At 33.0% G+C, this 15,053-nt stretch overlaps 1 protein-coding gene across 3 annotated transcripts in view; it reads right to left on the bottom strand.

The window, feature by feature from the left end:
* Nucleotides 1-15,053, bottom strand: part of STXBP1 (syntaxin binding protein 1) — a 96,117-nt gene that overhangs the window by 18,834 nt on the left and 62,230 nt on the right. For all 3 annotated transcript variants that reach the window (XM_074293693.1, XM_074293692.1, XM_074293691.1), the window contains exons 8-13: nucleotides 10,506-10,590; nucleotides 9,998-10,128; nucleotides 8,443-8,550; nucleotides 5,086-5,146; nucleotides 4,183-4,248; nucleotides 3,407-3,487 (exon numbers count right to left, since the gene is read on the bottom strand). In XM_074293693.1, coding sequence (XP_074149794.1) covers nucleotides 3,407-3,487; nucleotides 4,183-4,248; nucleotides 5,086-5,146; nucleotides 8,443-8,550; nucleotides 9,998-10,128; nucleotides 10,506-10,590 — 532 coding nt within the window. The remainder of the gene's footprint in view (nucleotides 1-3,406; nucleotides 3,488-4,182; nucleotides 4,249-5,085; nucleotides 5,147-8,442; nucleotides 8,551-9,997; nucleotides 10,129-10,505; nucleotides 10,591-15,053) is intronic.

Here is a 15,053-nt window from a genome sequence, read left to right as displayed (position 1 = left end):
CCCCAATTATAAACCTCATCAATCTCAGACACTTAACACTTCCTAGGTGTGTGACCCTGGGCAAGTCACTTAACCCCAATCATCTCAGCAAAAAAAAGGGAAAAAAAATACAATAAAGGTTTTTTTTTGTTTGGTTGGTTTTTTTTAGAAACAATGGTTTGATGTCCCAGGATTAGCAGACTAACTTGAAAACTGCTCCCTTTCCCCTTATGTAGCATACATCTTTACCTCATCTTTGATTTTTAGAACTCTGTTCAGGAATGCCCTTTACAAGGATCTTTTTCTGATTCCCTGAGCTATCAGATTCTACCCCTAAGAAAATGTACCTTTTATTTATTCTGTATATACTTATATGTGTACACATTTTCTTTCCTGATAAAATGTAAACTCCTTGAAGGTAGGATCTGTTTCATTCTTATCTTTGTATCCCCAATACCTAGCATAGTGCCTGGAATACAATAGACCCTCCACAAATGAGTCAGTGAATGACTGAAAGATTTTATGTACTTTTGATTTAACATTGACCCTAAGTCTTTGTTTCTTTCATCCATAAGGTAGTCTAAGCAATTTCCCAAGGGGCTGGTCTATTACAGTCCTTATCTCATACTATGGATAGTATGTGTTCTTTGGGTAAGGTTGGACTAAATGACTTTTGAGGTTTTTCAACTCAAGGATTTTATAATTTTAGGATTCTCTAAATCCTAGAATATGATGGCAAAAATTACAAAAAGTGATTCCAACCTCAGTATTTTCTAATCTGTGAAATTAGAAAGGAGTATACACAAGGATTTAGGATATTCTCAAGAATCTTTTCTTTCCCTGGAATCTCTCTTTGGAAATTAAAAGTGCATTTAGGTTAGGTTGTTAATTTAATAACATCATATTTAAATGATATGATTATTTCATGCCATTCATGCTGATAAATGGTTAATACAGTTGTCCCAATTTTCTGTAAGAAGAAAGAAAATTACAAATTGTTACAAATTGGTGGCAAATCAGAAGTCTAAATTCTAAGTTTCATTTTTAGTCCCTCTAACTTACTAGTAGCTGTTATGGGCCAGAACTTGAAACAAGGTGCTAAGTCAGTGGAATCAATAGAGACAATAGTTATCTAATTTAGCATGGAGCTTAACAGTTCTCTAGTTCAGTACATGTACTTAGTACTTACTATAGTTCCACAAGATTCACACCTTTTTTTGTAGTCATCTTTTCTATTTTTAAAATTATTATAACTTTTTATTGACAGTAAATATGCATGGGTAAATTTTTACAACATTATCCCTTGCACTCACTTCTGTTCTGACTTTTCCCTTCCCTCTTTCCACCTCCTCCCCTAGAAGGCAGCTACTCTTATACATGTTAAAGTATATCTTAGATACAATATATGTGTGTAAAACTGAATAGTTCTCTTGTTGCACAGGAAGAATTGGATTCAGAAGGTAAAAATAACCTGGGAAGAAAAACAAGAATGCAAACAGTTCACACTCATTTCTCAGTGTTCCTTTTCTGGGGATTCACACCTTTAAGAGAGCATATATAAGCTAAGAGCCTCAACCAAGATTCAGTCGGGGAGATTCAGAAGCCAGAGCTTAAGCTCTTGGAACCAAGATTACAGAAAGCCTCTAAGAAAGCTAATCCAGATACAGGAAAGGAGACAGACTTGGAAAGAGACAATAAAGGATTTGAACTTTAATAACTGGCTGCATTTGGGGTGATTACTGAAATGAAACGAAGACTGTCTCAAGAGAAACCCCAATAAGAGAAGATTACAGTTTAGAGAAGAATATTACAAGTAGCTCCTTTTCTCCTCCTACCCCCATATGATTTCTGAATAATTCTTCAATTGTATCTCCTGCATCTATTTTCCATGTCAATTGTTTTTCCGATGAGGTAATTTAGAATTTTTTCAGTTTTTTTTGCTTTATTTGATCAATTCTTAATGTCTCATTGAGTCATTTCCATTTGTTCAATTCTAATTTTTAATGAATTATTTTCTTCAGTTAGTTTTTTAATATACTTTTACATCTGACCAATTGAAATTTTAAATGAGTTGTTTTGTACACTGGATTTTTTTTTCCCATTTCACCAATTCTATTTTTAGGGAATTGTTCCGTTTCCATTTCACCAATTCTGTTTTTCAAAAAATTGTTTTCTTTTTCCATTTTGCCAAATCTATTTTTTAAGGAGTGATTTTATTCAGACAATTTCTATTTCCTTTTCCAAAGCTCTCATTTTCTTTACCCATTTTTCTTATAACAATTTTAAGATCCTTTTTGAATTCTTCCAAGAGAGCCCTTGGAGTTGGAGAGCAATTCATATATCACTCTTTGAGGCTCTCATCTGGAGATTTTTTGCCTTTAGTTTCCTCAGGGTTTGGAGTCTGATCTTTTTGCTTTTTTGCTCTTTTCTAAAGATTGAGGTCTGCTGTTAGGGCAAAAGGTAGATTGCCCCAAGCTTCCTCTACAGGCAACACAACTTCCTACTGCCCTAAGGCTGGTGCTTCCTTCCCACAGCTGGGTGGGAATGGCCAAGTCTCACTCATTATCCTAGGGTTCATGGACTCACTATTTGCCTTCTGTAGTTGTATTGTATAGGTCTCATAGCTACTGACTTCTGAACCAAGACAGAGTAGCCAACATTTCTTGTATCTTGGCTAAAAGCCTCCCAGGAGAAGCCCTCAGTGCATAGAAGCCTCTCCACTCTGGGCCTTCCTGCACTGAATCTGCACTAAGCCACCTCCCCCCCCCCCAAATTGATACAAACCCTTCTTGAAATTCTTCCAAAATATCTTCTGCTAGAAATTTATTGCACTCAAATACTCATGAGTTCTGTCACACCAAAACCTGTTCAGAGCCTTGATATGATGTTGATTCTGAGGGAAGCCAGGAAGAGCTCAAAGACCTTTCTACTTTCTGGCATTTTTACTCCTCTCTCTCTCACTCTCACTCTCTCTCTCTCTCTCTCTCTCTCTCTCTCTCTCTCTCTCTCTCTCTCTCTCACACACACACACACACACACACACACACACACACACACACACACACACACACACACACACGCTTTCTTCTAGTCTGAGAGCTGATCAAATTCCAATAGAAAGATAAAGCAAATCCAAATTCATAAAAGAAATTCAACTAGCACTATCAACATCTGCTCGCTAAGTTCAGACATCTGGCCATTTAGTGGCTTTGGAAAGAATCAAACATGCAACATTAGAATAGCACAGCACAGCATTCCAATCCAATTCAGGTCCTACCATTGAGAATGGAACTGTATTGGGTCCAGAGAGTAGAGACTACATCACCTAGTCTATTTCCCATGATTCTGTAGAATGTTGAAGATCAGAAGTTAAGATCTGGATGAAAGCATAGAATAAAGAATTTACCAGAGTCTGAAAATGGCCTACCTGCTCAACTCGGCAGAGTTTATCAACAGTGCCTTGGTAGTGCTTCATACAGTCCTCAGCAAGGTGCAGATGAGTTGAATACTATAAAGGAGAATACAATGTTATAAACAATGCTACATAAATAAATGACTAGTTTAAACATCTCAAAACTTCAACTACTTGGGCTAAAGGGAAACAGAACTTCCCAATTGCAAATTTCACTTCAAAAGAAAAATGCCATGTTTCATCTTGTAATTTAGCTTTTGAAGTAGACAAAACAATCAAAATGCTAACTGAAATCTAAAACCTGAATATAATCATGCTATAACTACAATAAGCACTAGGAAGAAAAATTACAAAAACTATATACTCATTCAGAGATTAAGACACTCAATAAAATAGCTACATATACTCTTTCTCTGAATTTTCCCTTTTGTAGAGTTTATCAAATTCTTTAGTTATATTAACATCATGGTGGGACAAAGCAATGCCTGAAAATGCCACTACTTGCCACTGACAGCCCTACTACATATTTGTAAAGGAGAGAAAGAAGGAAAAAAAAAGAAGAGAACTGACAAAAGAAAGGAGTACAAAACAATACATTATCACCAACAACTGCTTCAGGAGTCACTTTATGACACCACAGATTGTTTTTATGCATCTCTGCCTCCATTCTAAATAATTTCTTACTAGAAAAGCTCTGAAAATAAAAATTTCCAATAGAAAATTATAGAAATGTAGTTTATTAAGGAAAATAGCTCTACTGGTGATTCACTGGGGCTTTCAGATCATCATACCTTACTAAGTTCTTTCTGGTACTGGGGCATCTTCTTTAGCATCTGTGACAAGTCCCTCATAGTAGTCTAGGAGGAAACAAAAGCACAGTGTTTTGTCTATGTTATTTACATATTATTTCTGTAAAATAGTTTTCTAATATCATTCTAGACAACATATGATAGTAGCTATTTTCAAATTCTGTGGTTCTGTGAAACAAAAACTTTTTAATTTGAGGAAGCAGTCATCCAAGGGCAAGATTTTATGGAAGTTCTAGCTTGAAAATTAAATAAATACTGTAGTCATCTTTGGGAAGCCATCTCAAGTCCAAAATATTTGGTACAAATGAGAAATATTATTTGTGATTTAGGGAGTAAAACGTTTATGCCTCAACATAAAATAATTCTTAATTGGATCATTCAACTCAATAACAAAAATTTACCATTATTTATTACTAATAAATGCTTACATGAAAGTCTGATCTCACTCTCAAACATTCACAACTCATTCAATCCTCTCAGGAGTTCTATAGGTTTGTCCACTGCTATAACCACAAGCTAAAAAGTAGTAAAAAAAAGTCCAAGATAATAAGAATTTAATATTTTCATTTCTTGTCTTGACAAGAACATTACAGCTTCTCTTTACTTTCCCCAGAATGATTCAAAGAGCAAATATGGATTACAGGGCAATGAAAAGGAAACTAAGTTTAGTCACTGATTGAGGAGCCAATTTAGAACTTAAATTCAGAAATTTATTAAATTAGAGATAAACAGAAATAAATATTTAGCCTATCTAATGTGATGAAATTCTCATTCCCATTTTTCTAAGTCTGTACCTTTGTATCATCTCTATTTTCTTATCCAACTAAAATAAAGGAAAATTGAGGATTAATTTAAATTACATCTGAGCATTAATGATAAGCTCACCTTTTCACCTGTGTTCATTCTTTTGCTGGAAGAAAAATCTTTCAGAGAACGGGTGACTTCCCTGGAAAAGAGAAAGGAGTTGTTATAGAATGCCTATATTACAAAAATACTATGCGCTTGCTTGCACTCTCTCTCAACAAAATCCTGACATAATATTCTTTTCCTCTCCTTCCATAACTTTCCAGTCTTCTTTTTTTAAAATTTTAATTTAAAAATATTTCCAATTTATTATTTGAAACACTTTTTCTTTTTAAACTGTGAATTCAAAATTCTCTCCTTCCCTTTTGCCCCTACCCCATTTATTCAGAAGGCGAGCAATCTGATATCAATTATACATGTGAAATCATGCAAAAATATTCCTATAATTATCTATATTTCAAAAAAAGGCAAGAAAAATAAAGGGTGAACATTATACTTCAATTTGCATGCAGAGGTCATCAGATCTCTCTCTGAAAATGGATAGCATTTTTTTCATCATGAGTCTTTTGGAATTGTCTTAGATCAGTATTGCTCAGAGTAATCAAGATTTTCACAGCTGGTCATCATTACTGTTACTATGCATAATGATCTCCTTCTCACTTTACTTTGCCTCAGTTTATAGTTTTTATGTCTTTCCAAAACCATTCTCGTCATTTCCTACAGCATAATATTACACCATCACAATCATATGCCACAACTTGTTCAAAAATTCACCACTTAATGAGTCTCCCCTAAATTTCCAATTCTTTGTCATCATAAAAAACTTTAAAATATTTTGTACATATAAATCCTTTTCTCTTTCCTTTGACTTCTTGGGGATATAGACCTAATAATGCAACTGCTGAGTTAAAGGTATGAGGTATGGCTCTCTGAGAATCTAGGGGAGCTGAACTTCATCAAAAGGATATACAATTTGAAAGCCCTTAGTTACAAATTGTTCACCAGAATGGATAAATTCCCTACTCCACCAATAGTTCATTAATGTACTTATTTTTCCTTCATCCTCTGTAAGGGCCCTTTAAATGGGTGGTGCCACAGTGCAACAGGAGATTCAAGTGGCCCAGAAGTAATTTCTGTGGATATTAGGATTTCCCTGTGGGTGGGATCTTGGCCATATTGAGATAGCTTCGTAATGGGTGACGACTCTCTCACTGATTGGCTGTGTGTGTGACCTCACAGGGCCTTTATAAGCCCACTGCAGACAGCAGTCGCTCTCTTTAACCTGGCTCCCTAACCTGGGGTAGCCTAGCCAAGCAAAGCGGATGAATAACCGAGAGGTAAGGAGTTTGGTATGAACACGTGGGTCTTCTGACCAGGTGTTCACTAGGGAATCAACCAGTCAGGGCATTATATGAGTAGGTATAATAAAGGCTTTTAAGATTACACGTGGCTGTTCTTGAGTACCCTACCAGTTATTAAACTATAGATTCAAGAGATCGTGGCCAGAAACCTTTGAAGGCCTTAGAGGCAGCGAGCTGGTCAAAGGTCAGTGGTCAAAGGGACTCTGTTGGGCATACTAGTAATTGTAACTGGAGGGCATGTTATAATCCTCTTTAGAATCTGTTACAATTGCTTTAATTTGACTTTCTCTAATCAATAGTAACTTAGAACATTTTTTCAAGTGATTATAGATAGCTTTGTTTTTTTTTCCTTCGTAAAACTACCTATATATTCTTTGGCTATCAATTGGGGAATGGCTCTTATTTTCATTAATCTGACTCAGATCTATATTTACTATATATTTAAGAAATGAAGCCTTTGTGAGAGAAACTTGATATAAACATTTCTTATATTCATTTTCTAAGATACACTTTTTGGCAAAATATACTTTTCTTGACTATTATTTTTAATTAAGCCTATTTTTGATTTTGCTTTGTCTGAGATCATAATCACTACCCCTGCCCTTTTGTTGCTGTTATTTTAGAGGAAGCTGAAGCTGAAGATTCTGTTCTAGCCCTTTAACTTTGTGTGTATCATTCTACTGGGGGTGTCTCTTGTAAATAACATATTGTTGGATTTGGGTTTCTAATCTATTCTGCTAACTACTTCTATTTTATATATAAATTCAAACCATTCACATTCATAATTATGATAACTGCATTTCTCTCCATCAGAGTTTCTTGTTCTTTTCTTTTTATCCTTTTCTAACCACTACATCTCTTAATCTGTTCTCTTTTTTATCATTCCTTCCTTTCTCTCTATGGCATGAGAATTCCCAGAGCTGCTGCTGGGGCCACTGTTGTTGCTGCATGTGTAAGCTCTGCTCAGGCTTTCACCATAGTATTATAAACTTCTCCTACCAACCTCCTAAGTTTTCTTAAACTTGAAAATGTCTTAGTCTGACCTCTTGTTGGCTTTGATACTACAAAATTTGATTTGTTGTGTTATTTTAAAGTTGTTTAGAAAGAAGTATTGAATAAGTTCAGCTGGGTTGCCTCTAATCTGCCATCTTGACTCCAATCTCTCCTTTCCAGTTTTCTTACATGTTACTCTCCACCACATAACCTTCAGTACCTTAACATTGGCTTCTTGACTATTCTAAGTAAAATCAGTGTACCTTTGGTACCATTGCTAATGTTTTTACACATACAATTCATCCAGACTCTCTTATTTGGACAACAACACATATGGTTATACGAAATGATTACTTTAGCTTATCAAAAGCAGTCTCTTGTAAGTGATCAGTTAACAGATATATGTGGGAATTAAATGCATGACCCTAGTCACATTAGAACCAGATCTATTCAACTGGGTTAATCACTGTATCATTTTCCCATTTTCCCCTCCTTTATAAATTTATATATGACATGAATTCACTAGAAAGTCTGTTATTTTTTATAAAGCAGAAGAGGCAGGGAGGATTTCAGCAATGAAAACATCTTCAAGGTTTGACACACTTAAGTGATATTAGCTACCCTTGGAAAATCTGAATGGGATAACAAAAGGAACCTTATATTTAAAATGTAAGAAATAAAGTAGAACCTAAAAGAAATGTGAATTGTGCTTGTTCCATATGGAGCTTTCCAATAAAAATCAGACTTTAATAAGTACATTAATATGCTTCTAATTTTAATATTTCATATTTATAAATCACTTATCTGTAAGTGCTTCCCATATATCCTTATATTCCTATATAGCAATGGTATAATCCTAATTTTACAGTTGGTTAAAAAAAAAAACAAAACACAAAAAAACCCCAGAGATATAATAGGAATTGTTAATGCCAATCAACAGCTTGGCAACTCCATCAGGCAAAAAAGTTATGTTTAATTATTCTTACCTCAGTATCTATTTTACCTAGTATAATACCCTGTTGAAAATTATTAATTTTAAAAAAGTAACTCATTGAGAACAAATGGGAAAAAGAAAAACACTTACTGGGATACCTCTGCAATGTGTTTGTGGCGCAAAGCTATCCACAGATCATCATCTTCATCCAGGAGAACTTCTTTCACTCGAGCTTCTCCAATTCCACTTGTCTCATATCTGAAAGAAAGAAAGTACTCAGGTGGAAAAATCTATCACTGAAGAAGTACATCTATTCTCACAGATCTTCCCCCCTAACCTCTGGTATTTTGGTCTGGCCATCTATCATACTTATTTAGTAACTCATCTGTTGTGTCACTTCTGGTCTACTATAATAACATTCAACATAGAAGATAATCACTAGAGCATGAAGATAAACTGAGGATCACAATGAAATTGTGACCCTAATTTTAAAATTTCTTCAACTTTTATGTTCTCTACTAGAACCAGACTGGTACAATAAATTTTCTATAAAAAGTTTTTACCTGTTTAAGGAAAAAGTAAAAATTATTTCTCTTATTCTTCTTGAATAAAATTTGGGAATAGTTCCCAAAATATATGGTGTCTTTATATAGCTTTCATTATCTGCCTGATGCCAATTCTGTGTATATTTTATATATGAAGCTATTAAGATTTTAATGGGGTAACAATTACTGAACAACAGCTGAATAAATGTAAATGTAATTGAAGATTACTGTATATGAGTAATGTCAAAAAGGAAAAATTCAGATAAAACATGTGGAGGACCTGTATTAAGTGATACAGTATCAAGAAAGCTAAGACAAATGGATAATACACACAACTACAATTTAAACAAAGATAACTTTATAAAGTAACCAACTCAGGTCAAAATGTAATGGACAATCCTATCAAAATTAATATACTCATGCTTTCTGTTAACAATCAGTAAATTTAAAAAGTAAAAACTAATGTAGAAAAAGAATCATAAGGTCTTATGCTTAACTGTTTTCAGGTAATGTAATATCCTGTATATAATGGCTGGTGTTTCTTGGGAAGTGTCTGTTGCATTGAAACAAAATATGTCAACAAAAATTATACTTGTATTTAGTCAAGAAAGATTTTATCAGTTTCAAGACAGGAACTGAAAAAGGGTAGAACTGACATCTCTTCAAAATTCTGATTTCAGTCTTAACAATTAATGAAAGAATACAATTTTAAAATACCAACATTATAATCACATTCCACAACAAGAACATATTGGCTTTCAGTATTTAGAAAGTCCCAAAGACATATCTGTCTTTATATCTGCATCAATTTAATGGGGTAAACATAGCTCTACATTTGAAGATGCTGATTTTGTGGGCTTTTAGAACACAGTTTTTCTGACTTGTTTGTTGGTGTTCCATCTTTTTTTCAAGACCAAACATTTTCTTCTCTCTAAACAGTGATTTCTTCAGCAAACCAGGAATTTCCCAAGTATTAAAAATTAGGCAGGCAAACAGCTATTTGACATAAATCAGATTTTAAACCAATAAGATAGTAAAGAATATTGGCTTACTTGATTACCTATGTTTACTTCAAAAGTGTGGGTAGGCTGGCAGAAAGTTTTAGACTTACATTTTTTTGCAAGGCAGTCATATTTAAAATCTATCATAACTATACTCACTTGTATACATCATTCTCAATAGGCAAAAGGTCATAGCTCATAGCTTGAAAAGTCAATTCATGAAGCACAGGAGAACTGGGATCAAAACCACGATCCAATATGAGGAGCTGGGAACGAGCCTTGTCTGGACCCTAAAAAATGAAAAAAACAATACACCTTGCTTTCGCAGCCAGTAAAATGCAAAAAATAGTATCTAAAAGTGGTGTTTTGCTTGTGGAAAGGCCTTCATTTCAAATTAAGATGTGAACCATGAAGTTAAATCTGTTCTACCTTTCCTTTCTCCCTATAACACATGAACTTTCTCAGAGTTTTCCCAAAAGCCAGTAACTAGATTGAAAAATACATATGGAACAATATGAAAACTGTCATTGTCCACAAGTGTTTCTTGTATATGATGCAAAGCATTTACAAGAGAAAGTATTACTAATGTAAAACTACTTCATATTTCTTTTTCTCTCTCACAACCTGTGTCACTTGGATAAAAGATCAAAGAGCTTTTAGACCTTACCTCCCCCATAGTTGGGTCATCAGCTTTGTAGGCATCCAGTTTGTCTTGAATTAACTGAGCCAACATGGCATTGTCTTTGTAGTCCCTGTCAAACATGGAATAAAAAATGAGATATTTCAATAAGTTATTTGTTCTTATAGACGAATAACTTTAACCAAAGAGATCTACAATTTATTATTGATACTGTTTGACCTTCAAATTCTATTTTGGTCAATATGTTCCCAAGAAAATATAACCCAAAGGAATATTGATGTTGAGGATAACCAATAACCTAACCTCTCAATTCTTTGACTTCTTCCAACTCAATTTATTCACATTTTATCCACAAACCAGCACATACCTTAAATATCAATATTTCTGAGACTGTACCTACCATCTCTGAGATCTAAAACTCTGAAATTCTATTCTTTAATTACAATCCTTTTTCCTTCTACCCCTCTCACTTTCTTTCTCACATTTTAAACCTACTTTTCTCTTTTTATTGCAATCTGATTCCCAAACTTACCCTAATTTTATTAGTTCATGTTCCCTATCCCTGTATAAGCTTGTCTTCTTTTATTTAATCATAGCCTTTTATCATTCTATCTTTCCTTATGCCTTATAACTTTCTACCTTTATTCTTTATTCTAACCACAAGCCCCATTTCTTTAAACCCTCCTATTTTTTTTCCTAGGCAATCAGGCCCTAAGTGATAATTCTTCTTCCTTATCTAGAACATTTAGTGAATTAGTTCAGCTCAAAACTATCTTCTACACTCAAATCTCTTGCCCCCTTATCCTATCATCATATCATGCCAAATCCCAAGTCTGGATTATAGCTGCTGATTAGTACTAAGAAATTCATGAAACTATAAGTTTGTTACAAATTTGTTACATAATCTTAACAGACTCTTATTGGAATAAAGCAATTCTTTTTCACTTCCCTAAATTGATTTGCTACCCTCTCACAACCTACAAGCTGATTATTCCAACTTGTCATCTTTTCTCAAGCCTCTCATCTCAATACTTCCCACCACTTTCTCAGTTGAGAATCAAAACATATATTTCACTGAAAATAAAAGGTCATTTGCTGACATTCTTTCTTCTCCTCTCATCTTACATCACTTGTCTACCTCCCCATCTTCCTTACAACTTTATTTTTAAAGTTTTATTCATGTCTTTTTTTGATCATCATAGTTTCTCTCCCTTTCAAAAAACCATTCCACATAACTATTTTTAAAGAAAAAAAGGGAAAAAAATAAACATAACCAATATATCAAGAAACTGAAAATTATACAAAGTGTAACACTTATGAATTTCCCCCTCCTGAAATGGGATAGGAATGTCTTCTTAAAGCTTTTCTTTTAAGTCATGTTTCTTCTTTATAATTTTGTCAAGTTCACTTTTGATTGTACATATGTGTGTGCGGTTGTTCTTTTTGTTTGCACTGCTGTAGATATTAGAAATATTATTTTCTTGGCTATGTTGACTTCAAGCTGCATCAGTTCATGTACATTTTGGCATGTTTCTCTATGTTTATCATGCACATCATTTTACTTTTTAAAATAATAGCTTTTTATTTTTCAAAATATATGCATATAGTTTTTGACATTCATCCTTGCATAAGCTTGTGTTCCAAATTTTTCTTCCTCTCCCACCTCCCCTAGACAGCAAGTAATCCAATATAGATTAAATGTGCAATTTTTCTAAACATATTTCCACATTTATCATGCTGCACAAGAAAAATCAGATCAAAAGGGGAAAAATGAGAAAAAAACAAGCAAATAAACAACAGCAGCAAAAGTGAAAAATACTATGTTGTGATTCACATTCAGTCTGTATGGGTCTCTCTCTGGATGCAGATGGTTCTCCATCACAAGACCATGGAATTGGCCTAAATAACCACATTGTTGAAAAGAGCCAAGTCCATCACAGTTGATCATCACATAATGTTGTTGCTATGTATAATATTCTCTCTTGGTTCTAATCACTTCAAACAGCATCAGTTCATGTAAGTCTTTCCAGGCTTTTCTAAAATTTTAGCCTGTTAATCATTTCTTACAGAACAATAATATTCCATTATATTCATATACCATAATTTATTCAGGGGATGCTACAAACATTTTTTGCACATCTAAGTTATTTTCCCTTTTTTATGATCTTTTTTATGGAATAGAGGCCAAATAGAAGACACTGCTAGATCAAAGTCCAAATCATCTCAATGTTGAAGAAGGCCACATCCATTAGAATTGATCATCATATAGTCTTGTTACTGCTGTGTATAATGATCTCCTAGTTTTGCTCATTTCACTTTGCATCAGTTCATGTAGTCTCTCCAAGCCTCTTTGAAATCATCCTGCTGGTCGTTTCTTACAGAATAATATTCCATAGCATTCATATAAGATAATTTATTCAGCCATTCTCCAATTGATGGACATCCACTCAGTTTTCAGTTTCTTTACACTACAAAAAGGACTGCCACAAACATTTTTGCACATGTGGATCCCTTTTCCTTAAAGCTAACATTCCTAACCTTGTTTTACCCCGATCTTATTGGGAATGCTTCTAATTTATCCCCATTACATATGATGCTTGCTGGTGATTTTAGATAGATGCTACTTATCATTTTAAGAAAATTTTCATTTATTTCTATGTTTTCCAATGTTTTTTTTTTTATTAGAAATGGATTTTATATTTTGTCAAATGCTTTTTCTGCATCTATTGATATAATCATATATTTCTATTAGTCTGCTAAATAATAATAGTCAATTATGCTAATCGTTTTCCTGATATTGAATCAGCCTTGCATTCCTGGTATAAATCCTACTTGACCATAGTGTATTACCTTAGTGATAAGTTGCTATAATCTCTTTGCTAATATTTCATTTTAAATTGTGGCATCAATATTCATTAGGGAAATTGCTCTATAATTTTCTTTTTCTGTTTTGGCCAGATAGTTTGTACAGTATTGGAATTAATTGTTCTTTAAATGTTTAGTAGAATTCACTTGTAAATCCAATTTTCTTAGGGAATTAGGGAATAGCTTATTCAATTTATTTTTCTCAAATGGTACTATTTAAGTAATTTATTTCCTTTTCTATTAATCTAGGCAAACTATATTTTTGTAAGTATTTTTCCATTTCATTTAGATTATCAGATTTATTGGCATACAATTGGTCAAAATAGCTCCTAATTATTGCTTTAATTTCCTCTTCATTGGTGATAAGTTCACTGTTTTCATTTTTGATACTGGTAATTTGGTTTTCTTCTTTAATTTTTCTAATCAAATTAGCTAAAGGTTTATCAATTTTTTTTCATAAAACCAACTCTTAATTTTGTTTATTAGTTTAATAATTTTCTTACTTTCAATTTTATTAATTTTATTTTTTGTTTTCAAATTTTATTATTTGTTTTCAGAATTTCAAATTTGGTATTTAATTGGGGATTTTCAATTTGTTCTTATTCTAGCCTTTTTTTAGTTGCATGCCTAATTCATTGATTTTCCTTTATTTCATTCATGTAAGCATCTAGATATATAAAATTTCTAAGAAATGTTTTGGCTGGCATCCAATAAATTTTGGGTATGTTGTGTCATTGTCATCCTCTTGGATGAGATTATTGTTAGTTTCTATGGTTTGTTGTTTCACTCACTCATTCTTTAGGATTAGATTATTCAGTTTCCAATTAATTTTTGGTCTATTTTTCCATAGATTTTTATTACATGTAATTTTTATTACATCATGATCTGAAAAGCATCATGATCTGCCTTTCTGCATTTGACTGTAAGGTTTTTATAACCTAACACTTGGTCAATTTTTGACACACATCATTTCTTACAAGATAGGATTATCCCATTAAATTCACGTACTGTTATTTTGTTTAATCATTCTCTAATCAATGGGCACCTATTTTGTTTCTGATTTGTTGCACAAAATGTGTTGATATAAATATTTTTATATAAGTGGGTCCTTTCAATACTCTCCTTGGGATATAAGCATGGAATTATATTAATAAAGTAGCTAAAATGTTCATATTCCTAGTAATGATATCTCTAAATGTAGAGATATGGAAAATTTTGTCACTTTATTCATAGAATTTTAAATTGCTTTCTAAACATAATTCCTTAATGAAAAAAAAAAAAAAAAAAAAAAAAAAGCAAAGCAAAGTGGCCTAGATGTGTCAAACCTAAAACTACATAATAAAGCATCAGTCATCAAAACCATTTGGTACTAGCTTAGAAATACAGTAGTGGATCAGTGGAATAGGTTAAGTTTATAAGACATAATATGTACTTAACTTTAAGTACAGATAAGGCCCTTAAGAACTCGTTATTTGAAAAAAAAAACTGTTTGACAAAAATTTATGGGAAAACTGGAAAATAATAAGGCAAAAACTGGACATTGACCAACAACTAACACCTTACACCAAAATAAGGTCAAAATAAGTTCATGATTTAGACATAAAATTTAGACATTAAGGGTGATACCATAAGCAAATTAGGAGAACAAGGGATAGTCTACCGCTCAGATCTGTGGAAAAGGAAGGAATTTATGGCCAAAGAAGAACAATA

This window comes from Sminthopsis crassicaudata, chromosome 2 (assembly GCF_048593235.1).
Source record: "Sminthopsis crassicaudata isolate SCR6 chromosome 2, ASM4859323v1, whole genome shotgun sequence".
In the NCBI taxonomy this organism is placed as follows: Eukaryota; Metazoa; Chordata; class Mammalia; order Dasyuromorphia; family Dasyuridae; genus Sminthopsis; species Sminthopsis crassicaudata.
Note: the sequence above shows the minus strand (reverse complement) of the source record. Positions and strands in the feature narration are given on the sequence as shown.